At 35.3% G+C, this 25,218-nt stretch overlaps 1 protein-coding gene across 1 annotated transcript in view; it reads right to left on the bottom strand.

Annotated features, from left to right (window-relative positions):
- LOC150099034 (acidic leucine-rich nuclear phosphoprotein 32 family member A-like) overlaps positions 1 to 25,218 on the bottom strand; it is a 140,075-nt gene that overhangs the window by 12,145 nt on the left and 102,712 nt on the right. The window contains exon 6 of the mRNA XM_090404744.1: positions 11,244 to 11,362. Coding sequence (XP_090260870.1) covers positions 11,244 to 11,362 — 119 coding nt within the window. The remainder of the gene's footprint in view (positions 1 to 11,243; positions 11,363 to 25,218) is intronic.

Genomic DNA, 25,218 nt, shown 5'->3' with positions numbered 1-25,218 from the left:
AGTGGACAATGACCTGCTTGCTTTGCGAAGTAAAAGAAGCTGTGAAGCCAGCAAAACACTATCAGCGTTTCAAGCATAGCACTGAAAACAATAATGGTAGTTCAGTGGTTGATTGGAGCAAAAGTTGCTCTACTGTATTTCCAACCATGCACAAACTCAAAAGGACACTGCAAAGCATTTATCTGTTAAAAAGAAGAGAGAATACAGCATGAGGATAAATGTGGAATTTCAGTGTGTTCAATATATGAAAACTACCATCAAATTCCAGCCATGTACCCTCAAGGGGTGTACAGGATATGATAGCACTACATGAAAAATTTACATCATTACTAACTTCCTATCTACAATTTTCCTCCAAATTAGTCTGTTACTTGTCAAGACCCCAATATTATCAGATCTTATATTTCTATCATCTAAGGCACTTTGTACTGTATCAATTGACCTATATCTTGGTCTTCCTATGGATCGTTTTCCTGCCAACTTGGCAGAGAATACTTGTTTTGCTAATCTTTCCTCGCCCATTCTGTTTATGTGACATACCACCTGAGATTAGCTCTGTTAATGCATTCCTGGATGCTGACAACGTCACGTTCTTTCCTAATATCCTCATTTTTAATATGATGTTGCCATTGATGCCATCTGTTCATGCCTATAATCTTTCTCAGGACTCTCATATCTGCAGTCTCTAGTCTTTGGTCAAGTGTTTTACTTCTGACCCAGCTCTCAGATCCATAAGTTAAAAATGGTTTGAACACTGTCTTGTATACAGCTAATTTATTGTTCCAAATAATTTCTCTCTTATTCCATATGAATTTACTCAACTGACTTCCTACCATACAAGCTTTGTTGATTCTGTTGTCTATTTATATTTAATTTACCATCTTCAGTAAAAATCATGCCTATGTAGCTGAAATGTTTTACTTGTTCCACAGGTTCTCCATTCACATCACAGTTGACATTTTCAATGATTCTGCCTATTTTCATTATCTTTGTCTTTTTGTTGCTGACCTTCATAGCATATCTATTACAACAGTTATTCGTTTTAGTCAGAGAATCTTGCAGACTTGTAGCAGATTTATATAGAAGTATAACATCTTCTGCATAAAGCAAAGAGCTAACATTAACATCTCCAATTTTGATATCAGGTTTAATACCACTTTCCTTCATAATGTGATCCATATAGATAATGTACATCCTTGTCTCACACCACATTTAACATTAAACCATCTTCCTGTACTTCTTTCAATTCTAACTGCTGACTTACAACTCAATTAAAGAATAAGTATTGCTTGATATAATGCCCCATTGACACCACATAACTGTAACATATTGAATAGCTTCTTTCTTGGCACCTTGTCATATGCCGCTTCCAAATCGTCAAAACTTAAATGCAGATATTTGTTATATTCCCATGATTTCTTCACTATTTGTCGTAAAGTGAAGATCTGATCCTGACAGCCTCTATTTGACCTGAATCCAGCTTGTTCTTCACCAAGCTTTTCTTCCACAATTCTTCTCAACCATTTCTCAAGTATACTTGCCTTATCAGGAACACTCAGTAGGGATATACCTCTGTAATTCTCACATTGTTTTATTTCCCTTTTCATATATGGGTACTATGAGAGCTCTACTACAATCATCAGGAATTCATCCCTCTGTCCAGGCATTCTGAACTATGCGTGCAGCCACTGTGAGACTTTTATACCACCATACCTCAGCATTTCTGGTCGAATATCATCTACTCTTGCTGCCTTTCCACACATTTCAAGCCCTTGATGGCTTTTTCTAATTAAGTATGGATATGTATTCCTGACTGCATGCCTGGTTAGTGTTTTTTATGTCATTCATCACTGCTTGTTTCATTTAGCAATTTTTCAAAGTAATTACTCCATACTTCAAGCGTATCCAGAATATTTTGCCACCTTCTTGATATTTATTTTCTATGTTCTTGCCAAAGTCCTCCCATGACTTTTGTTAAGCTAGTTTTACACGCTGTTTAGCTTTCTTACATTTGCCTCTGTATTCAGATCATGGAGTAGTTCTAATTTTTCTATCCTTGTAGACAATTTCACCACATGCCTCTCTAGCTGAATCAATTAGGGTTTTCTTCAAGGCTTGCCACTGAATCTCCAAGGTTTAGTTCCTGTTCTCAAACTCTTTCATTTTTTCTTCAATAGTCGTGTATTTTAGTCTACAATTCACATCTGAGAGCTGCTCAACTTTTATTCACTTTAAAACTTTCTTACATGTCATTCTTTTCAATATGAAAATTTATTCATATTGAAAAGAAGTCAATTTTATCATGCTCAAGACTAAATAGTGATCACTTCCAATTTCGAATCCTCTGTACTCTGGTGTCCTGCACCAGGGAGAAAACATCACTATCAACAATAACATAGTCAATGAGACTTTTCTTATTCCTTGCCTCTTCTCTCCATGTGAATTTGTGCACATTTTTATGTTGAACATGGTGTTAGTAATAACCAGTCCATGTCCTGAGCAGAAATCCAACTGGTATTTGCCATTATTATTATTAGCTTTGCTCTTTTCTCCAAATTTTCCCAAAACATTTTTGTATGTCTGACAATCACTTCCTACTCTGCTATTTAGATCCCCAACAAGGACCAACTTTTCCTTTTTCATTGTGTCAGTAGCTTTCTCTAGAGCCTCAAAAAATTCCTCCACTTAGTAGAGGCTTCTACTAAGTGGAGGAATTTAAAAACCTTAGTAGAGCCTTCTGTGGGACCATAGGCACAAATAAGTCTCATTGTCCAGTTCCCCATTCTGATATTTACCCAAATCACTCTACTTGACACTGCCTGCCATTCAAGAAGATGAGCCTCATATTTTGTGTTGAATACTATGGCTACTCCTTCTTTTCCTTGATTGTCATTGCCTGAATATTTTGTATTTATTGGTCAGAAAGATCACCAGTTTTTGTCTTTTTTTTGTTTCAGTCACCCATTTTATGTCGATCTGGTACTTATCTAATTCGTCAGCTAGCTCCATTTCTTTGCCATTCAGGCTTCTTATGTTGATAGTACCAATCTTTAACCTTGGTGATGTTGAGTTCAGGTGTGTTTTCAGATTTGTTCCAGAAGCTCTTTTCGCTGTTCGCCCTGGTTCCCTGTCGAAAACAACGGGGGCCTTGTTTAAGCAGGGCGACGCCCCAGCCGGCATGAAATTTTGTCATGTTGTACCATCATTTTGTATTTTGGTTTAACCAATACGAATACAATTTGGTCAACTAAATCCCAAATTGCCAGCCCATCCTTGTTCGTTCAGTATCCAGGTAGATACCCAACAGGGTGCACCACGAGAAGGTGAGGATTGGATATTAGGTCAGAAGCCCTGGTCGGTTCTCCGCATTCCTTTAAAGATATTATTCTTTAAAAAAAAATCAAGGTTCTGTAGAAAACAAAAAGACTAAAGTTCCACAAGTTTTGTCCATAAAGGAGAATACTGTTAGTGTAGATTATTGAAGATAAGCTGTATTTTACATTTTGAAGTTGTGATTTGAAGAATATACTGCTGCTTACACAGTTATTTATATTGTGTATATTAGTTTTATAAATTAAAAATTTTTCTTTGGTTTTTTCACTTCAAGTGTCGTTATTTTGAAATTAAGAGTTAAATTACTGAGTTGAGAGAGTAATCCTATTTGCACTAATTTATTAGTGCAAATAAGATTGCATGCATACAAATAAATTAAAAACAATATTTCTCCATTCCCACACACCCCTACCTTGAAATCTACTCTGAGAACTTAATGTCCAACATTTATCAGGAGGTGATAATTTGCATTTCTGCTGCCAAAAGAAATGCCAGTCAAGTAGACATTTGTTAATCCTAGCAGGTGACAAAAATGCAACCAAAAATTCTAGCAACTAAATTGCAAAGCTGCTAGGTGACAAGTGGAATAAGCAACGATGGAATCGTGTTCCTTCCTACCTTCTCCACTGAAAATTTTCAGGTTAACTTTTCAATACTTCAGTAGAAAAGTTAGCTGCAGCAATGGTGCAATTACAAGTAAAATATTTCAGCTTATATAGACAGTTTTTATCAAAGATAACAAATCAAATTTGGAAACAGACAACGGAATAAGCAAAGTCGGTATGGTGAAAATCAGCTGAATAAATTTATACATAAGAGAAATTAGACAAAATATTAAACTAGCAATATACAAGACAGTCTTCGAACCAATTTTAAATCATGGATATGTGAATTAGGATAGAAATGAAGCACCTAATCGAAGATACTGCCCGACATGAGTTCTGAGAAAAATTAGAAGAGTGAGACAATGGCAGAATCATACTGAAAATATTAAAATGAAGATATTAAAAAGGAACTTGACACTTAACATTCAAGAATGTATAAACAGAGCTAATCTAAGGTTGAGAACCTGCATGGTCTCCTCTCCTTTATCAATTAGAATGCATATCTATCCCTCATCATATATTATGTAAGAACCACATTTCTTTTGCTTCAATACATATGAACTTAAATCAGTCTGACTCAATACAATTTTCTTTAAGCAGTTTAATGCTATGAAACAAACACTATTTCTACAAGCACCACAAAAAAACTATTTCTACAAGCCTGTGAAATAGTGTTTGCTTCATATTTAGATATATAGAATGTTCCCCTTCTCAATGAATATTAAAATATATGATATTAAAATACCCAATAAGCTTATCATTAATTACAATACTTTATACCACCTCAAATACTCAATAGCAATATAGGAAATACTGAAGCAGTATGGTAACCTAGTAACCTTCTTCATTCAAACTGCACTAAATGTAATTAATATTGAATTCATAACTTGGAAGAATACTATCCTAACAGAATAACTATAAAAGTATAACTATCCTATTTAACATCTTAAAAACTGGAAGCTCTCCAGACACCAAGATAAATGCTGGTAATTAATTTACGGAATTAACAACACATAAAGTATATTAATTAAAGATAACTTTAATGAATCACTTCTATATTTCGGCAATGTGACATTGCCGAAATATAGAAGTGATTATTTTCATATATACTCGTGATAGCACAATATTTGATTGTAAACCTATAATATATTAGTACTTGTTCCATAAGTGGGCTAGGGATTAGATAAAATGGAAAATTGGCTGAAGACTTTGTATATTTCGGCAATGTCACATTGCTGAAATATAGAAGTGATTCATTTATTTTCAAAATATAAGCAAACTAGAGATGAATACTAGGAAAGACCATCAAATATCAAAACAAGCTTGACAGCAGAAAAAAAACGCTGCAAATTCCTCAAAATATAAAAAGAAATTATTCTGGGATCCATTTACAATTTATGAATTGAGAGATGTCTTGGAGAGACTAGATATAAATAAATCATGTGGACCAGGAAATACAAGGAATTATAAACAAACATCTTCCTTCCCTAGCCCTAGATTGGCTACTTCGCTTATACAACAATAGCCTAAAACAAGGAAAAGCTCCAAAAGACTGGAAGACAGTCATAATCATACCAATATAAAAGCCTAACAAACCTCAAGACCAACCAAGAAGTTCACTTAATTGAATTCCAAGCAAATTGATGGAAAAAATGATACTATAACATTTGAATTACTATCTAAACAAAAAGATGTTGAAAGATTATTTTTCACTTGGTTAGACTATAATAAATTTAGTTTAATCCTTTATCCAAGTGTGAGCAAACAAAGTTTGCGCCTGAAAATATCTTCAGGACTGGAGTAAGGTAGTACAACACTGGGCAACTCGTAGCAAAGGTGGAGCAAGCTAACATCACTCCTATCCCAGTATCTCCCATAATGCAAAACACATCTCCTTGTGGATATGTATAATGTTATGCATTAAGGGAAGGGCCACTCTACTACCACATTTCAGCCTGCCTTTAGAAGAAATTACTCAACAGCTGATCAACTTTTCTACTTAACCCAGACAATTCAAGATAACTTCCAGACCAAACCTAACAAATCCACCACTGCAGCTTTTATAGATTTTAGAAATGCCTTTGACAAGGTGTGAAGGCCAAAACTCTTTTCCAAACTTTGTCATATTGGAATAGAAGGGAAAGTTCTGAACTGGATTTATGACTTTCTAAGAAATAGAACAATTCTAGTTAGAATAAATAATACCTTTTCCAAGAAAGTGAAAATAAGAAATAGAACAATTCTGGTTAGAATAAATAATACCTTTTCCAAGAAAGTGAAAATAAGACAGGGACTCCTGCAAAGCAGCATTTTGAGCCCACTCCTTTTTTCCATCTACTTAAACGACTTAGATAAAAATATAAATAAAGAAACAAAGATAGCTATATTTGCCAATGATTTGGTCCTATCCTCAGCTCACAACAACCTAGAAACAGCAGAAGGTCACTTAAACAAAAGACATTGAAAGTTTATCTGCATACTGTGAAAACCAAAAAATCAAAATTAACCTTACTAAATCAGAAATTTCGGGGTGCTTAAGGGTCAAAGCTGTATAACTGAGAGGAGACCTCCACATAGCCTTTAAAGGAATGCGGAGAACCGACCAGGGCTTCCGACCTAATGTCCAATCCTCACCTTCTCGTGGTGCACCCTGTTAGGTATCTAATTTGATACTGAACGAACGAGGATGGGCTGGCAATTTGGGATTTAGCCGACCAAATTGTATTCTTATTGGTTAAACCAAAATAAAAAATGATGGTACAACATGACAAAATTTCATGCCGGCTGGGGCGTCGCCCGGTTAAACAAGGCCCCCGTTGTTTTCGCCAGGGAACCAGGGCGAACAGCGAAAAGTCAGCTACTGGAACAAATCTGAAAACAAACCCCAACTCAACATCACCAGAGTTAAAGATCGGTACTATCAACGTAAGAAGCCTGAATGGCAAAGAAATGGAGCTAGCTGAGGAATTAGATAAGTACCAGATCGACATTATAGGGGTGACTGAAACAAAAAAGACCAAAACTGGTGAGATCTTTCTGAGCAATAAATACAAAATGTTATATTCAGGCAATGACAATCAAGGAAAAGAAGGAGTAGCCATAGTATTCAACACAAAATACGAGGCTAATCTTCTTGAATGGCAGTCAGTCTCAAGTAGATTAATGTGGGCAAATATGAGAATGGGGAACTGGACAATGAGACTTATTTGTGCCTATGGTCCCACAGAAGGTTCTACTAAGGTAGAAATGGAGGAATTTTTTGAGGCTTTAGAAAAAGCAACTGACACAATGAAAAAGGAAAAGTTGGTCCTTGTTGGGGATCTAAATAGTAGAGTAGGAAATGATTGTGAAACATACAAAAATATTTTGGGAAAATTTGGAGAAAAGAGCAAAGCTAATAATAATGGCAAATATCTGTTGGATTTCTGCTCAGGACATGGACTGGTTATTACTAACACCATGTTCCAACATAAAAATGTGCACAAATTCACATGGAGAGAAGAGGCTAGGAATAAGAAAAGTCTCATTGACTATGTTATTGTTGATAGTGATGTTTTCTCCCTGGTGCAGGACACCAGAGTGTACAGAGGATTTGAAATTGGAAGTGATCACTATTTAGTCTTGAGCAGGATAAAATTGAATTTCATATTGAAAAGAATAACATGTAAGAAAGTTTTAAAGCGAATAAAAGTTGAGCAGCTCTCAGATGTGAACTGTAGACTAAAATACAGAAATATTATTGAAAAGAAAATGAAAGAGTTTGAGAACAGGAATCAAACCTTGGAGATTCAGTGGCAAACTCTGAAGGAAACATTGATTGATTCTGCCAGAGAGGCATGTGGTGAGGTTGTGTGCAAAGATAAAAAAATCAGAACTCCCTGCTGGACACAGGAAGTTAAAGAGGCAGTGAAGGAAAAGAAGAAAGCATATCAAAAGTTCCTGGCAAATAAGTCAGCTTTTACTCTTACAGAATACAGAGACAAATGTAAGAAAGCTAAACAGTGTGTAAAACTAGCTAAACAAAAGTCATGGGAGGACTTTGGCAAGAATATAGAAAATAAATATCAAGAAGGTGGCAAAATATTCTGGAGGTTGTTGAAGAAGCTTAGGAATGGAGGAAAGAGTGCTGTAAAAGGAATTAGAGATGATAAAGGTGAAATGAAAACAGGAGAAAAAGATATTCTTGACGTATGGAGTAATTACTTTGAAAAACTGCTAAATGAAACAAGCAGTGATGACAGCACAGTGATAAAAAACACTGACCAGGCATGCAGTCAGGAATACATATCCATACTTGAAGTAGAAAAAGCCATCAAAGGCTTGAAATGTGGAAAGGCAGCAGGAGTAGATGATATTCGACCAGAAATGCTTAAGTATGGTGGTATAAGTCTTACAGTGGCTGCACTGCATAGTTCAGAAAGCCTGGACAGAGGGACGAATTCCCGATGATTGGAGTAGAGCTCTCATAGTACCCATATATAAAAAGGGAAATAAAACCGAATGTGAGAATTACAGAGGTATATCCCTACTGAGCGTTCCTGGCAAGATCTAAGCAAGTATACTTGAGAAACGGTTGAGAAGAATTGTGGAAGAAAAGCTTGGTGAAGAACAATCTGGATTCAGGCCAAATAGAGGCTGTCAGGATCAGATCTTCACTTTACGACAAATAGTCGAGAAAGCATGGGAATATAACAAAGATCTGTATTTAAGTTTTGTCGATTTGGAAAAGGCATATGACAAGGTGCCAAGAGAGAAGATATTCAATACGCTGCAGTTATATGGTGTCAATGGGGCATTATATCAAGCAATACTTAGTCTTTATTTGAATTGTGAGTCAGCAGTTAGAATTGAAGGAAGTACAGGAAGATGGTTTAATGTTAAATCTGGTGTGAGACAAGGATGTACATTATCCCCTCTGTTATTCATTATCTATATGGATCACATTATGAAGGAATGTGGTATTAAACCTGATATCAAAATTGGAGATGTTAATGTCAGCTCTTTGCTTTATGCGGATGATGTTATGCTTCTAAATAAATACGCTACAAGTCTGCAAGATTCTCTGACTAAATTGAAAAACTGTTGTAATAGATATGGTATGAAGGTCAGCAATAAAAAGACAAAGACAATGAAAATAGGCAGAATCATTGAAAATGTCAACTGTGTTGTGAATGGAGAACCTGTGGAACAAGTAAAACATTTCAGCTACTTAGGCACAATTTTTACTGAAGATGGTAAACTAAATATAGAAATAGACAACAGAATCAGCAAAGCTGGTTCGTGGGAAGTCAATTGAATAAATTCATATGGAATAAGAAAGAAATTAGTCGGAACACTAAATTAGCTGTATACAAGACTGTGTTCAAACCAATTTTAACTTATGGATCTGAGAGCTGGGTCAGAAGTAAAACACTTGACCAAAGACTAGAGACCGCAGATATGAGAGTCCTAAGAAAGATTAGAGGCATGAACAGATGGCATCAATGGCAATATCATATTAAAAATGAGGATATTAGGAAAGAACTTGACATTGTCAGCATCCAGGAATGCGTTAGCAGAGCTAATCTCAGATGGTATGGTCACTTAAATAGAATGGGAGAGGAAAGATTAGCAAAACAAGTGTTCTCTGCCAGGTTGGCAGGAAAACGACCCAGAGGAAGACCAAGATATAGGTGGATTGATACGGTACAAAGTGCCTTAGACGATAGAAATATAAGATCTGATAATGTTGAAGTCTTGACAAGTAACAGACTGATTTGGAGGAAAATTGTAGATAGGAAGTTAGTAATGATGTAATTTTTTCATGTAGTACTGTCATATCCTGTACACCTCTTGAGGGTACATGGCAGGAATTTGATGATGATGATGATGATGATGAATCAGAAATTTCTGATTATTTACCATTAATAACCCCCTCAGAAAGTGGAGACCAAAGATTAAGCTAAACAGTCAACTAATTACCTTTAATGAAAACCCCAAATACCTTGGAGTTACTCTGGATCCATCACCAAGCTTCAATAAACATATCAACAATGTTGCAGTCAGAGCAAAAAGAAGACTAAATATCATGAAAAGTATCTCAGGTAAAGAGTGGGGAGCCGATGCTAAAACATTAAAAGAAAATCTTACTAAATTTGTAGAAAAAAGAGCCAACCTTGCACATCATAGAACAAGTGAACTTTTTAAAAATTGGGAACCAACAAACAGAATAAAGAAAAAAATTGACAATGCATGAAACCATGGAAAATAACATTTCCTTAGATTGTCCAAATAAAATACCAACTACCCTGTGTTTCCTCCAAATCAAGAGAGGAAAAATACAGTTATCAACTTTGAAACAGGGAAACGTGAGAAAAAAGCCTAGAAAACCCTACAATCTTGAGATTAGCTCTTTCAAAAATAATGGAATATGGTGGCTCAAAGATGGGTCCAAAAATCCAAATGGCAATTCTGGGAGTGGCATACTCATCTATGGCTCTCAAAATATATAACTAAAAACAACTAAAAGTATTGTATGCAGCTCATACCATGCAGAATTAAAAGCAACTAACACAGCACTGTAACATTTGGATAAACAAAACCCAAAGGAATTTATATTTTTCACAGATTCCTTAACAGCCCTTCAAGAACTGCTACACTAGCCATCAAGAAATACTTAGACATAGCAAAAAACATAAATTACATAAGGATTCCAAAATAATTTTCCAATGGAATATAACTTTTCCCATGTGGGATTAAAGAGAAATGAAACCGCAGATGGAGTAGCAAAAATGGCTGCAATCTTTGTGCCACTACCTTGATCTCTCACCTCAAGACTGACCACACAAGACCAAGTTTAGCAATGGCATAAAAGTCTTTCCCATCTGCAAAATCTGTAACATCGAGGAAGCATTGCCAATGCATTAACTAAATTGTATGAATATTTGCAAATGTGAACTTTATAACAACCCAGAAAAGGTGCTGTATAAAATACATGAATTTGACCTCTATGATCTGGTGCAATAATACCATGGGATTTAAAAATGAAAAAAAAATTGAATTCAGTTTCTTTGTGTATACACAACTCTTCTAAATCATAATTTAATCAGTATAAGTTTGCATACAAACAAATATACAACTTAATATAAACAAATTACTTACTGAAAATGAGATTCAATTTTAAAAGTTCCAGTAAATTACGAATCAGGCACATATCAATTCAATAATTTAAAGCCCCTGCCCCAGACTTTGATACACTTGATTTATGCCAAGAAGTACATCTAGGTCTGTCTGCAAAATTAATTAATGATAAAATTTTATACTAACATCGATGTTTTCTTTCTCTAGGTAGTCAAGACCGACCTCATCCTCTCCATCTTCATCTGCATTTTCATCAACATCATCCTCTTCTTCTCCATCTTCAATATTTAAATCATCATCCTCATCTGAAATAAAGGGGACTGAATTAACACATTTAATGAATTTTTTCTACCTTAACTACAAATCTTTATATGGTACCAGATATTTGAATAAATAGTGCTATTTTCTCATCCATTAAAAGTCTCGTGGGATTAGATTGTTCTCAGATGTGATCCTGTCAGTAAATCTGGTAATCAAAAAGTTGAGAGAGAAAGCAAAGCAAGATCATTCTTTTAGTATCCATAATTGCTCACATTTCATATCTTATATTATGCAACCAAGTAGATAGCAGCCCTCCATTCAACAAGGCTCTGGGTTCGATTCCTGCCATAGATGCTCAAGATTATCCAATGTTGACTTCAATAGGTGTGAAATGGGTCATTACCACTAAAGGTCTTTAGTGGCTTGAAAAAGTTTCATGTTTGGCCTCTTGAAAGATTTCCAGATTACATAAAAAATTGGTAAATTTAGTTTAATCCTTTATCTGAGTGTAAGCAAACAAAGTTTGCACCTGAAAATATCTTCAGGACTGAGGTAAGGAGGTACAACACTTTTGCTGTGAGTTGCCAAGGTGGACCAAGCTTTCATCACTTCTTGTCTCGGTATCTCCCATAATGCAAAGAACATCTCCTTGCGGACATGTATAATGCTATGCATTAAGGGAAGGCCACTAACCCGACTGGTTTCGACCTTTATTGAATGTTCAAGTACAGGTCAAACTCCAAAAATGTATACACATGTATAATGCTATGCTATGTATAGGTAAATATGACCTCTCGTATTGCTTCTGCCTTGGTATCACCACTTCTGGGTCTGCCTCCCACTGACGAAACCTCAATAAAGGTCTAAACTGGTACGGGTAGTGGCCCTTACCTTCATAGCATTATACATGTCTGCAAGGAGATGTGCTTTGCATTATGGAAGATACTGAGACAAGGAGTGATGAGATCTTGGTCCACCTTTGCTGCAAGTTGCACCACCTTACCTCAGTCCCAAAGACATTTTCAGGTGCAAACTTTGTTTGCTTACACTTGGATAAAGGATTAAACTAAATTTATTATAGTCTAACCAAGTGCAAAATAAACTTCCAAGAAAAAATAGGTATTCAACAAACACAGGAACAGAATACATATGTAATGGAATCAATCTAGGAGAAAGGGAGGACATAATAATAAGAAACCTTAGCTAAACCATACCACTGATTGCTAAACCTCAAATCTATGATTTTGATGACTAAATTTCCACCTCATAGTTTCATTTACCACTAATTTCAACCACTATGTTTCGATTATCCATCTCTTGGCCAGTCTTGTGGGCTAAGTAATGATTAAAAAAAAAAAATCCAAAATTTGCATTTTGAAATTAATTCAAACTGCCCTTCTCTAACTTAACAGATTAACTAACCTACTGTTAATTATTGTTAGTAACAATCTAATAAATCTGAATATCAGTAATTCACATTCATTCTCCCAATATGGTTTTAATTTTTGAAAACCGGTTTGTACAAATACAATGGGTATTTGTACAAACCTCAGTTGTCGAGGGATGGGAACGTCATGGGAACCTCAGTTGTCGAGCATAATTCATTCCTAAAGGCTATTCGGAAAAAGATTTGTTTGAAAACTGAAACCATTTTCCCTTATTAAGAATTAATGTAAAATGGATTAATCAGTTCCCAAACCCCAGAGGATTGCTTATTTAAACCTTTATAACAGTACTTCATGCATAAAATCGTATATGAAAACACATGAAAATTAATAGAATCTTACACAAAAAGAATAAACACAATAAATAGATAAAATATAGACGAAAATTGATTGCCTCTTTGTGAAAATTGTACAGATTGTTGATTTTGCCATACCGAACTGCATATAGCAAGATCTGAGACACGAAAGCCATTTTCATGTTTGGATATGATTTCTTTTTTCACCTCTATCATGGTTCTAACAACTTTTCTTTTCGCTTTGCTGCTATCACTATCCATCTTCGGCCCCATGGTGACTTATTTAATAATAATTCATAAAAAAAAAACACGTAAAACACAAAGAAAATCAAGAAAAGACACTGCAAATTCAAGAATGCAGATGAGTTTACGGGGGAGTATGACAGGTATTGTGTGAATAATGGTATGCAATGTTGGGTCTCCCACGATGAGTCTTTTGACTCCATGGAGTCACCTTATAATAATAATAATATACAATAGGTGTCTTAAATTAATTAATTCTCCAGAAATTCCAGCTGTTTGCACTGAACACAGGCTACGGCGTAACTGATGCTCTCCCGCAGTAATCTCAGCTCCCAGAGCACGTGGTTGCCGGTTTGGGGACTGATTTGTTCGAGATAAAAGTCGTTTGACAACCAAGGTTCCACCGTACATATTTGCAGTGCATTTGTTAGCTCTCCTCCCATTACTCTGAGCAGAACCATGACATGTTCCTTTTCTACAGATCCACTGTCACCCAACCAATTAACATGATATCCTACATCACCTTGTAGTCTCAAAGAGCTTGAAGCACAAGGTACACTAGGATAAACGATTTTTATGACTCATCCATGTTTTGTTTCCTACTCTCCTGGTCCAACCAAACAAGCAACTTCAACTACCCCTACCCACCCCCACACAAAATCTACAACCACCATCTAAGCCCTTGTTCACCCAGAGATGTGCTACAATAAAGCAAAAAAAAAAAAAAAAAAAGCTCAGCTTATACATCTCAACTTTGCACTCAGCCTATTACAGGCTGAAACATCTGTATTAAAAATCATACTACTTCAATAACCAAATGCATTAAACTTGCCTCTTGTACAAACAGGCAATGTAGCCTTTTGATCCTTCACCAAGGATATCGCCTACCTTTCACATCTTACTGATATCATAAGATCGCAGAAAGCTCACTCATCTGCGATATGTTTTATAGAATATAATGATTTATACAGGATGTCAATAAATGACTCCATGATCTTCTATTAATAATTTTATTTAGTTCTTGTTTGCAGAGTAACTACCTACATGGATTGTTCTATATGTTTTAATTTAGATTTTTGTCCTTCATTCTCTGGCATTTGTTTCTTGTTTTCAACCTTCCATTTTTTTTTCTCCAATTCATTTCTCCTTCGTGACATAGTGGCGTGCATGCCACTGATTATAGGTTTTGCACTCTCTCTCATATGTGTTTGTGATGTGTAACCTGCAGACCACTGATTATGTATGTATATGTGTATATATATATATATATATATATATATATATATATATATGTGTGTGTGTGTGTGTGTGTGTGTGTGTGTGTGGTACTATCATATCCTGTACACCCCTTGAGGGTACATGGCAAGAATTTGATGATATATATATATATATTTTATATCTGAGCTGTTACACAGATCTTTTTAAACAGAAATACTTTTGTTTTTTTCAACATTTAGTTACAGTCACTTGCTGCTCTACATGCAGTATAGCAGTGTTTCCCAAACTATGTTCTGGAGAAAGTGACTGTGTTCTTTGAAAAATTATCAGAATTAATATGAGCCTGGAATTGTTTTAAATGCTGCAACAAGGTCAAATACGTTTGAAATTCAGGAACTCCTCACTATCATGTGGATTGTGCTATTAAGGCCAGCACATGCTGGCTGACAGACACATTTGTTGACACCTCTGAGCACAAGTGAAGTACAGAGTTATCTATTCTAGGAAACATGAGGTCACAAGCAAGGTCAAAGTGATATGCTGTGGCCAAGCATGCCTGTAGTGTGTATGTGCACCATCGCTTTGTGATACAATACAGCCTGCTGCAGCAATTTGTGCGCTTAGTTTTACATTGAATATGAGATGTGTTCCATTGTAGGAAAATGTGCGAGAAACCCTGCAGTACAGTATATTCTCTCGTATTAAACACTCATGTTTTGAACCAGTATGAAGGTAGACCACTGTCCTTCTTGAACTTTTGTATAAACATGGTGTAAGCAATTAATGAACTGTAAAGCTATATTCCATTATTATTTTAAAATATTGGGTTGGCAAATAAGTTTGGTTGGTCTATGCGTTAGTACAAGTTTACGCCGTTTCACCTGTCGCGCAATGCTATTGAAAGGCAACATTTCACATAACCTTTCAGTGAATTTTCGTTCACTGTTTATGGCACTTCACCTGTCGCTATTGGCGCAACACTATTGAAAGGCAACATTTCACATAACCTTTCAATGAAATTTCGTCAGCCTACTTCAGTTGCGTGTGTGTAATATATTTTTAGAAATGGAAGGAAATAACATATTACCGGCATATTTTGCTTTATTATTTCAAAAAAGGCAAACAAACTGCAGAAGCCTATAAAAAAAATATGCGGTGTATATGGGGATGGTGCCTTAACAGAACACGTATGCCAAAGGTGTTGCCAAATTCCGTTCCGGAGATTTCGATGTCAGTGATGTGCCTCGCGCCGGTCACCCGACCAAGGATGATTTGAGTGTTGTGAAGGATATCGTCGACAAAAATCCATCACAAACAGTGTGGGAGGTTGCTGCAGTAATGAATATATCCCATACAAGCATTGAAACTGCACAAGCTGGGATTTGTTTCAAAACTCAATGTTTGGGTGCTGCATGAATTGACTGAGGCCAATATTGAATGTTTGCATATCCATCTGTGATTCACTGCGATGTCACCAAGAAAACGGCCCATTTTTGAAGAGGATGATTATGGGATATGAAAAATGGGTCGTGTATGATAAGCATCGTATGTAAAAGATCATGGGGGCACAAGAGAGAACCGCCGCAAACAACCTCAAAAACAGGATTGCACCCAAAGAAGATCATGCTCTCTGTGTGGTGGGATTATAAAGGTGTTGTCCACTACGAGGTGTTACTGTCGGGCAGAACGATTGATTCAACTGTCTATTGCTCACAGTTAACGACTGGCCCGTGCAATTAGCACAAAACATCCTGAATTGGCAAATCGGAAAGGAGGTGTCTTTCACCACGACAATGCCAGACCCCACACAGCGTTAACAACCACGAGTAAATTGTTAAGTCTTGGCTGGGATGTTTTGCCGCATCCTCTGTATTCAGCGGACCTAGCACCTTCCGATTACCTCTTATTCCGATCGTTGCAGAATTCTCTGCAAGGGAAAATCTTCGCTAATGAGGAGGCTGTCAAAAGACACCTGGATCAGTTTTTTGCCAGTAAACCTCAGCAGTTTTATGAACGTGGCATAATGAAGTTGGTGGAAGAGGGTCAATAGATAACTGACTAGTATGTATTATATATATTAAATAAAGTGTGTTTCATTCCACTCTGAAAAACCGAACAAACTTATTTGCCAACCCAATACATAGAACTATAATGAAAATAAATTTACGTACTATCATCATCAAAGGCATTTGAAATTTAACCAATACATTTAGCAAAGACTGAATGAAATGACCCCGAGAACAAGGGCAGTCATTTATGGAGGGTAATACAAATTGGAGGCATACCAAATTTGTGTAGGATTACACAATCAGTTCTAGTGCAGTTCACTGGGTTCTGTAGTACATGAGCCACTTCTGAGAACAATGTTATTCAAAATGGATCTGTGTAGTAGCTTGATGATCTCCCAATCTGATGAAATGGTCTTCGGTGCATGTTTTACTAATCTTCTTTTCTGTTGCCAATATTAAATATATTTTTTCTTGCTTCCAAAGTAATTTGATTGTTTGTTCTGTCCAGAATACTGGATATGGCAGTTCTTGTTTCATGAAAATAGGCACTGTCCAGAAGTTTATAGACTTATAATTTTGTTTTAAAAATTAGCCCAGTCTAATTAACAGTTGCACCTTTACTGTAGGACAGGGGTGCGATTTTTTTTTTTTTTTGGGGGGGGGGGGTCCTTTTTCGGAAGATAAGAAAAAAATCTTTCCTGAACTCCTTAAAAGGAACTCAACCGTTTACAACAAACTCCCACTCACATATTAAGCATAGTTTTGAAGTAAACTCTCCATCTTGGCAGATTATGCCTTTTCCAGATCTACACTTGGATAACATTCAGTTGCTGAAGAAAAAACAAAAATTTAGAATGTAATTGCATTCTAAGAAAGTAATTCTTAGAATGCAATTACATTCCTGGGGTTAATAAGCCCAATCAGCCTAAACTAGCAGGAAAGATTTAGATTTCTGCACACAGATAGGTTGAATTTTCATCTGAAAGACATTTGGAATATATTCATCTATGCTGAAGTGGTGATTTTGGCTTCTAGTGTGTGCCTGCCAAATGACATGACACTTAAGTAACATTTCTGACTAGTCTCACAAATTCATTCCATCTTCTAATGCTACTCTAATTCTGCCATTTGTTTCAAGCACTGGTTTTTAATCTTATCCCACTGTGTCTTAGTCACAATACCATGTTGAACATTAATAAAAAAATTCTTACTAATGTCCTTTTAATATCTTCATTTTCACTATGTCATGACAAGGATGCCATCTGTTAATCTGTGTAAATTACACAGATTAAGAGAAATGGCAAAATTCACATGAATTCAAATGATTTTGCCATTTGAATTCATATGAAACATGGAATATTGCATTAAACAACCATATTTCATATGGTTGTTTACAAAGTCTTCAGCCAATTTTCCATATTATCTAATCCCTAGCCCACTTATGGAACAAGTACTAATATATTATAGGTTTACAATCAAATATTGTGCTATCAGAAGTATATATGAAAATAATCAAATACAAATAAGATTAAATCACAAGTTATCATATACAAGAGAGATAAACCAAGGGGTCCGACAGGGATGTTCCCTCTCAGCAACTCTTTTTAATATCTACTTAAATGAAATAATAATAAAATGGAGTAAAAATTTACATCAAGGAATTAAACTTTCACCTACAGTTAACTTAAACACTCTCCTCTTTGCAGACGACTAAATAATAATTACAAATTCTGAAGATAACTTACAGAAAGCTATTTTAAATCTAAATGAGATATCCAAAGATTATGGTATGATAATATCAATGGAAAAATCAAAAACTATGGCCTTTTAAGGACAAGATCCAGCAAGAACTAAAATAGTAATAGATAAGATCTTAGAACAGGTTGAATTCATTTAACTACCTAGGATGTATGATCACATATGAAAATGAAAAAGATATAAACGTAAAAATTGCAAAATATTTAAAAATTAACAGGTGTAATTAACTCTATATTTAAACCAAACCTAGTTCAAAAACAAACCAAGCTAAAAGTATACAATACATTAGCCATACCGGTCTTAATGTATGGAAGCGAAATCTGGACAATAAAACAAAAAGACAAACAAAGATTAACAACAGCAGAAATGAAGTTTATGAGAAAAACTGCAACGTATACCCTATTTGATCACAAAAGAAATGAAGATATTATGAAAGAATTAAACCAAGAACCAATAATAAAAAAAATTAAAAAATATAAACATAAATGGATGAAAACAGAAAGATTACCAAAACAAGCCTTAAAGTACAAGCCATTAGGAAAAAGAAAACCCAGGACGTCCTCTTAAACGATGACTTCTAAGGCCGGAATAGGCCATGCTAGGCTTAAATCCTTGATACGTATGATGATGATGACATTTTAAAGAAGCGTTCACCTAAAAATGCATTACTGATTTCATATGTTTGTATAGATATGTAATTTGTGATGACTTTAGGGTTAATTCAATCTTATGTGACTAACAAGTGTAGTAATACCCTCAAGGTGTTTATTGTCAAACTCAGCCAAATACTTAATCCTTACCTTCATGTAGGCTGTTTTATTAGGTGTCCACATGAATACCAAACAAACAAGAATGGGTTGACAATTGAGACCTAGCAAACAAAGTCATATTCTGTATAAACAAACCACAAACAAATATGGTACATGATCATATCATATGAGTGACATTTCTATGCTTCCAAGTTCCAGATAGTCCACAGCATTTACCAAAGATAAGGCTGATTTTTTGAAGTCATCTACTTCAATGCAATCCCAACATAATCACCTCCATTATATCAGTATTTTCAAAACATTACTGTGGCCACCATAAGAAATATATTTTACATCACAACCTGGTACACATGCATGCTCACATATTAAAATGAAACAAGTTTCACAAAACACTGTGCCCTTGCATATTCAACCTCTAATAGTCTCATTGCTGAGAAAGTCCTCCCCCAATGGGAGAGGGAGGGAGATTGGATCTACTCCCATGATGACTCAGTCCACCTCAGAAGAGAATATATATTTGTGTGAAAGAATTAGAGGAAACAAGTTTTGTCAAAACTGAAGATCCAGAAAAGAAATGGGAACAAGTAAAAGAGAAAATAAAGAAGATTGCAGAAGAAGAAATTGGATATGCAAGAGCTAAAAGAATAAAAAAAACCTTGGATAACTAATGAGATTTCTCTAATGGAAGAAAGAAGAAAATGGAAAAATAAAGACACCCCAGAAGGGAAATACAATATAGAACCCTGAATGAGAAATTGAGAAAGGAAGCAAAAAGTAGAGAAGATTGGCTTAAAAAGCAATGTGAAGAAATGGAAAATTATGAGCGAGTGGAAAGGTATGATCTTTTGTATGAAAAAGCAAGAAGCATGAATCGTAACAGAAATGGAATTCGAGCTAGAGGCAGAGAAAATAAGAATGGAGAAATCAAAACTGAAGATAAAATCCTAATGAGATGGAAGGAATACATTGAAGATCTAAAGCAGGTAAATGAAGATGATCTAGGCCCAAAGATTTTGAAGACAGAAGTAGAAATGGCCATTAAAGAACTAAAATGTGGAAAGGCAGAAGGAATAGATGAAATACCTGCAGAATTCCTGAAACAACTTCAGAAGAAAGGAACTGAAGAAACAACCAAAATAATAAATTTAATTTATAACAAAGGAGAATTACCAAAAGATTTTATGACCTTAATATTTGTACCTATACCAAAGAAAAGTAATGCAGTGAACTGGAAGGATTTTAGAACAATAAGCCTCATTTCCCATACATCAAAAATATGAGAATCCTAACACGAAGAATTGCATCTAAGGTGGAAGAATTTCTTGGAGAAGAGCAGTTTGGTTCCAGGAAGGGTAGGGGAACAAGAGATGAGACTGGATTGTTAAGAATAGTAAGTGAAAGAAGTCTGGAAGTGAATAAAGAAGTTAATATCTGTTATATAGATTTTGAAAAAGCTTTTGACTTGGTAAAATGGAAAAGATTGGAAACATGGAAGGCTAATTATTTCACTATATATGGGACAAACTGCCATGGTGAGAGACATATGGTACAACAGAACTAGGCATCATTGGACGAGGAGTAAGACAAGGCTATTCGCTGTCACCAATTTTCTTTAACATGTATTCTGAAGCAATGTTAAATGAAGCATTGAAGAATTCGGAAGAAGGAATAAAGATTGGAAGTAGACAGATATTTGCAATAAGATAATACGCAGATGACAAGGTATTATTATCAAATACTGAAACAGGACTACATCTGTTGAACAGATTACCAGAATCCTGTATCAATTATGGAATGAAAATTAACATCAGAAAAACAAAAGGTAATGAAAATAGCAACAAAAGAGGCAAATATGGATATCAGAATAAATGGGGGAAAATTGAATCAAGCAAAGACATTTAAATATCTAGGAAGTATTATTAGCAGTGATGGAAGATGTAAAAGTGACATAAAAGCAAGAAAAGCGATGGAAAGAGATGCCTTTAATAGAAAATGGAATTTATTCAGAAGTAAAATGGATAGAAACCTAAAGAAAAGATTAATAAAATATTATGTGTGGAGTGTTGCCCTCTATGCAACTGAAACTTGGACACTGAAGAAAGAAGAAATTAAGATTTTGGAAAGCTTTGAGATGTGGATTTGGAGAAAAATGCAAAAAAATCAACTGGACAGATAAAATAACTAATGAAGAGGTCTTAAAAAGAGTAGAAGAAAGAAGTCTGTTAAAGAGGATAAAAAGAAGAAAGGGAAACTAGATTGGACATATTCTAAGAGGAAATGGAATCACCAAAGATGCCATCAAAAGAAAAATAGACTGAAAAAGAACCAGAGGAAGAATAAGGAAAACAATGCTAGATGACATGCTGAATGGAGACAAGTACACAACCCTGAAAGAGAAGGCTCAACAAAAGAGAGTGGAAGAAAAGTTTTTGCTACTAAGAGAAGAACCTGTTCAATTGCAGAATACGCAAGAAGAAGATATGGATGTGTATGGATGAATGAAGGACATTATAAACAATGCCCATGATGGAATTTGAACCCAATGCAACCCTTTGGCTGGAGAGTAGATATACAAATACAGCACGTGCCTTGACTACATATAATGCAGTAAACCCAAAACTGAACTATGTTATGTCACATATAACATTTAAATATAGCATAGAAAGAAAAACCCAAAATAAACAAATACAATAACAAATAAGTAAATATTTTGGATGTGACATCCATTTGTGTTTCACAGTTGACTTTGTACAAGTGGCCAAATTGAAAATGTTGTGATCTGCTAAATTGATTTCACGACTCAGTTTGAAAAACACTGCACTATACCATACAGTCCAGTGTATCCCACTTTTTCCAGAAAGACATTGCAAAAAATTTCTCACTATGTCCTGGTCAGGATAGCATTTTTCAACCAATGTGCTCAAAATTTGCACTCCAGAATTAAACATCTATCCTCTAGTCCAGGGGTTCTCAACCTTTTCCAGTGGCGTACCATTATATTTAATTCAAGATATTAGATGTACCAGTAAGGCAGTGGCTCACATACCACAGGTTGAGAATCTCTGCTCTAGTCTATTCAGGCTTTCACTTGTCTGGTATATACCCAACAATGTTAGTCATCATACTAAACTGTTATTGTCCCCTTAAGAAAGAATTGAAAAGGTCATTGATAACTAACTTCTTTACTACCTAAAAACCCACTTGCAACATCGATTCCACCATTCTCGTGCTGCAGCAACTCTTCTAGCCACATGGTGACTCCTGACATTTCCATGGCATCCACTGGGTCTGGCATAGAGAACTCCATAAGAAGCCAGTATCTCATTGGTGTGCTTTCCACCATTTGTCATTTTCTTTCTGACCATTCACATAATGTCATTAGTGATCCGTTTCTTCTCTTCAGATTTCTCTAATCAATGCTGGGTACTACCCTAAGACTGTGCTTTTAAAAAATACTTTATCCTATACATTATAGTTTTCTCTCAGTAACCGTAAATAAAATCTGCAGTTTTGCAGGTGGCATATAATGTACTCAATATTTTCCATGGAAATGTACATGATTCCAAACAGTTCTCTAGAACAGTGCTTCCCAAACTTCTGGATGTCAGGGCCCCCTTTGCAAAAATTAAAATATTTCACGGCCCCCCTCGAAACAAAATCGTAATAGAGAGATATATTATTGTAATATTTATTGTATTTATATGCAAAACAAAACATACACAGCAAATATTGCAAAAATCAAATGCTTATATTACATTTTTTGCCTCTTACCGTTTGGTTCTGAAGACGATACAGGCTATTCTGGTAAAATATGAAATACTATCTTTTTTTTTTTTTTTTTGAGTATGTTTCTGCTTCTTCTGATTGTTCGCGGGATTTTTTTTTTTTATTTTTTATCAGCCACTTATCCATCTCAGGGTTAAATTTTTTAACGTAGAATATATCAAATAATATCACCACTTACCGATACTGGCACACCACAGACTGATAACATGAAATTAGTGAATATTACCTGAATAAGGAAATCCCCGGACCAGGAACATTTTTCTCTTTTGTGACTTTTCTCCCTTTAAGGTAATTCATCCTAACGCAAAACAGACAGCAAAGGCAGGTTATTAAAACTTGCATATGATTGGTGCGGTATTAACAAAAGATCGCACAACCGAAAGATAAAAGCATAGCTGACAATTGAGTTGAAATGCTAACTCTCTTCAACTGAATTCCATATGTGAAACTGCCATAACATTCATTATGTGTATATACAGGGTGTTCGGGATAAATTTGACAGTTTCGTAAGGAAAAAGAAAATCTTCTTTGTATCTATTAAATTTAATGAATTGACAAAAAAACATTACAGGCAGAGTTAATTACAATACTATCAACAAGATTTACTCAAAATAACCACCATTAGCATCGATCACAGCTTCAATTCTGCTTCGGAACCTCGAACAAGCTGATGCTACAGTCTCCCTGGGAAGGGCCGCAAAAACTGTTTTAATTTTATCCATTAACTGGGCTTTTGTATTACTGGAAGTGCGATTGGTGTCTTTTTCAACTGCGCCCCATACAAAATAATCCATGGGGTTAAGGTCTGGGGAGTTTGGAGGCCAAACATTTGGACTGGTGGAGTCGTAGAAATTTTCAGACAACCATTTTTGACTTTTCCCAGAGGTGTGGCAAGGGGCCGAATCCTGCTGCCATACATACGGCCTACCATTGGCTACCCTTGTTATCCAGGGCTTGACTACAGTTAGCAACTCCACGAACAAAGCCCGAATTCCAATGCCAGGGTTCTTCAACACCTGTTCCTGCAGATTTGCGAGGAATTCTGCTGTACGAACGCAATCAGATCGTCTGCTAGGGATCTTTCTTCTTGCTACATCCTCGTAGTCACCATTGCAAGTCTCTAGTTCATGCCTGATTGTTTTTACTGTATTCAGGGAGCATTGGGCAGCAGTCGTAATATCCTTATTTTGATGGCGGGCACGAATCATCATGATACAAGTTATTCTCTTCCATGATTCAGGTGGGTTCCAGCTATCCATCCTTTCTGACATCTTGTATATGAATGAAGAAGGGTCCAAACTTTTAAATGAAGAGAAGTGTGTGTTAATACATGTAACTTACGGAAAAATATAATTAATTATAAATATGTCAAATTTATCCCGAACACCCTGTATATATATATATTACTTAGTTTTAACACTTTTACGAATTTTAACACGTTCGGTTGAATTTTATTGCTGCCTTGGGAAATCAAACTCGCACACATCGAATTAATCACAATAGTTTTTAGTTAGATACTGTGTTTGCCCATGCAACATATGGTTTTGTTTCAGTCTATACAGCATAGTTTCTGTATGAGGGGACATGTGATTAGTGTGTTTTTATCCCAGTTGTCTCTAATTGCACTATTTGTTGAGAAATATATTACACAGACTGCTCATACCTTATTCACTGGCATAATAAAAGTACTTGTTTTTATTGCCTCCACAGTATAGTGGCTTTTAAGGGAGGGCATGTTGTTTACCACTGCAAGCGAGTTACTATCTTCCCACATGAACTTGTTTAAGCTTTTTTTCATGTGTGAAGTATATGCGAAACTTTTATTGGTAACAGAAAACTAGCTCGGGTGATAGTGATAATATAAAACGAGTTTTGATATTTATATAAAGTCAATATCAACAGTTCTTGATATTAAAATATAAAAAATAACAAAAAAGAAATAATAAATAATAAAAGTTAAATACGTTTCTTTTAAAATAAAAAAAATTACTTAGTCTTCAAACATTTTAAATTTGTTTTCATTATTTCACGGCACCCACTCAACAAAACCTATGGCCCCCAAGGGGGCCGCGGCCCACAGTTTGGGAAGCGCTGCTCTAGAACACCTAGTTTCTCAACCAGTAAAATGTCTAAAACAATTCTGCAGACCACTAAGTTATGTAACTTTTTTAAATACCTATGTGGGCATTACCAACATTTGGGAAAAACTGTACCATTTATAACAGAATAAATTTAAAAGCATGTTTTGAATACATGAGGAAACATAATTAAACTGGAAGTAAATGATTAAAAGTTTATCATTGATGAAAGTTTAAATTTTTATTAAACAAATAAATCATATATAATTATGTTACTACTTACTTTTAATGAGATGG

Source organism: Typopeltis vanoorti, chromosome 15 (assembly GCF_054136105.1).
Source record: "Typopeltis vanoorti isolate ZY-2024b chromosome 15, IOZ_Tvanoo_1.0, whole genome shotgun sequence".
In the NCBI taxonomy this organism is placed as follows: Eukaryota; Metazoa; Arthropoda; class Arachnida; order Uropygi; family Thelyphonidae; genus Typopeltis; species Typopeltis vanoorti.
This window is presented reverse-complemented; position numbering and strand designations above follow the sequence as displayed.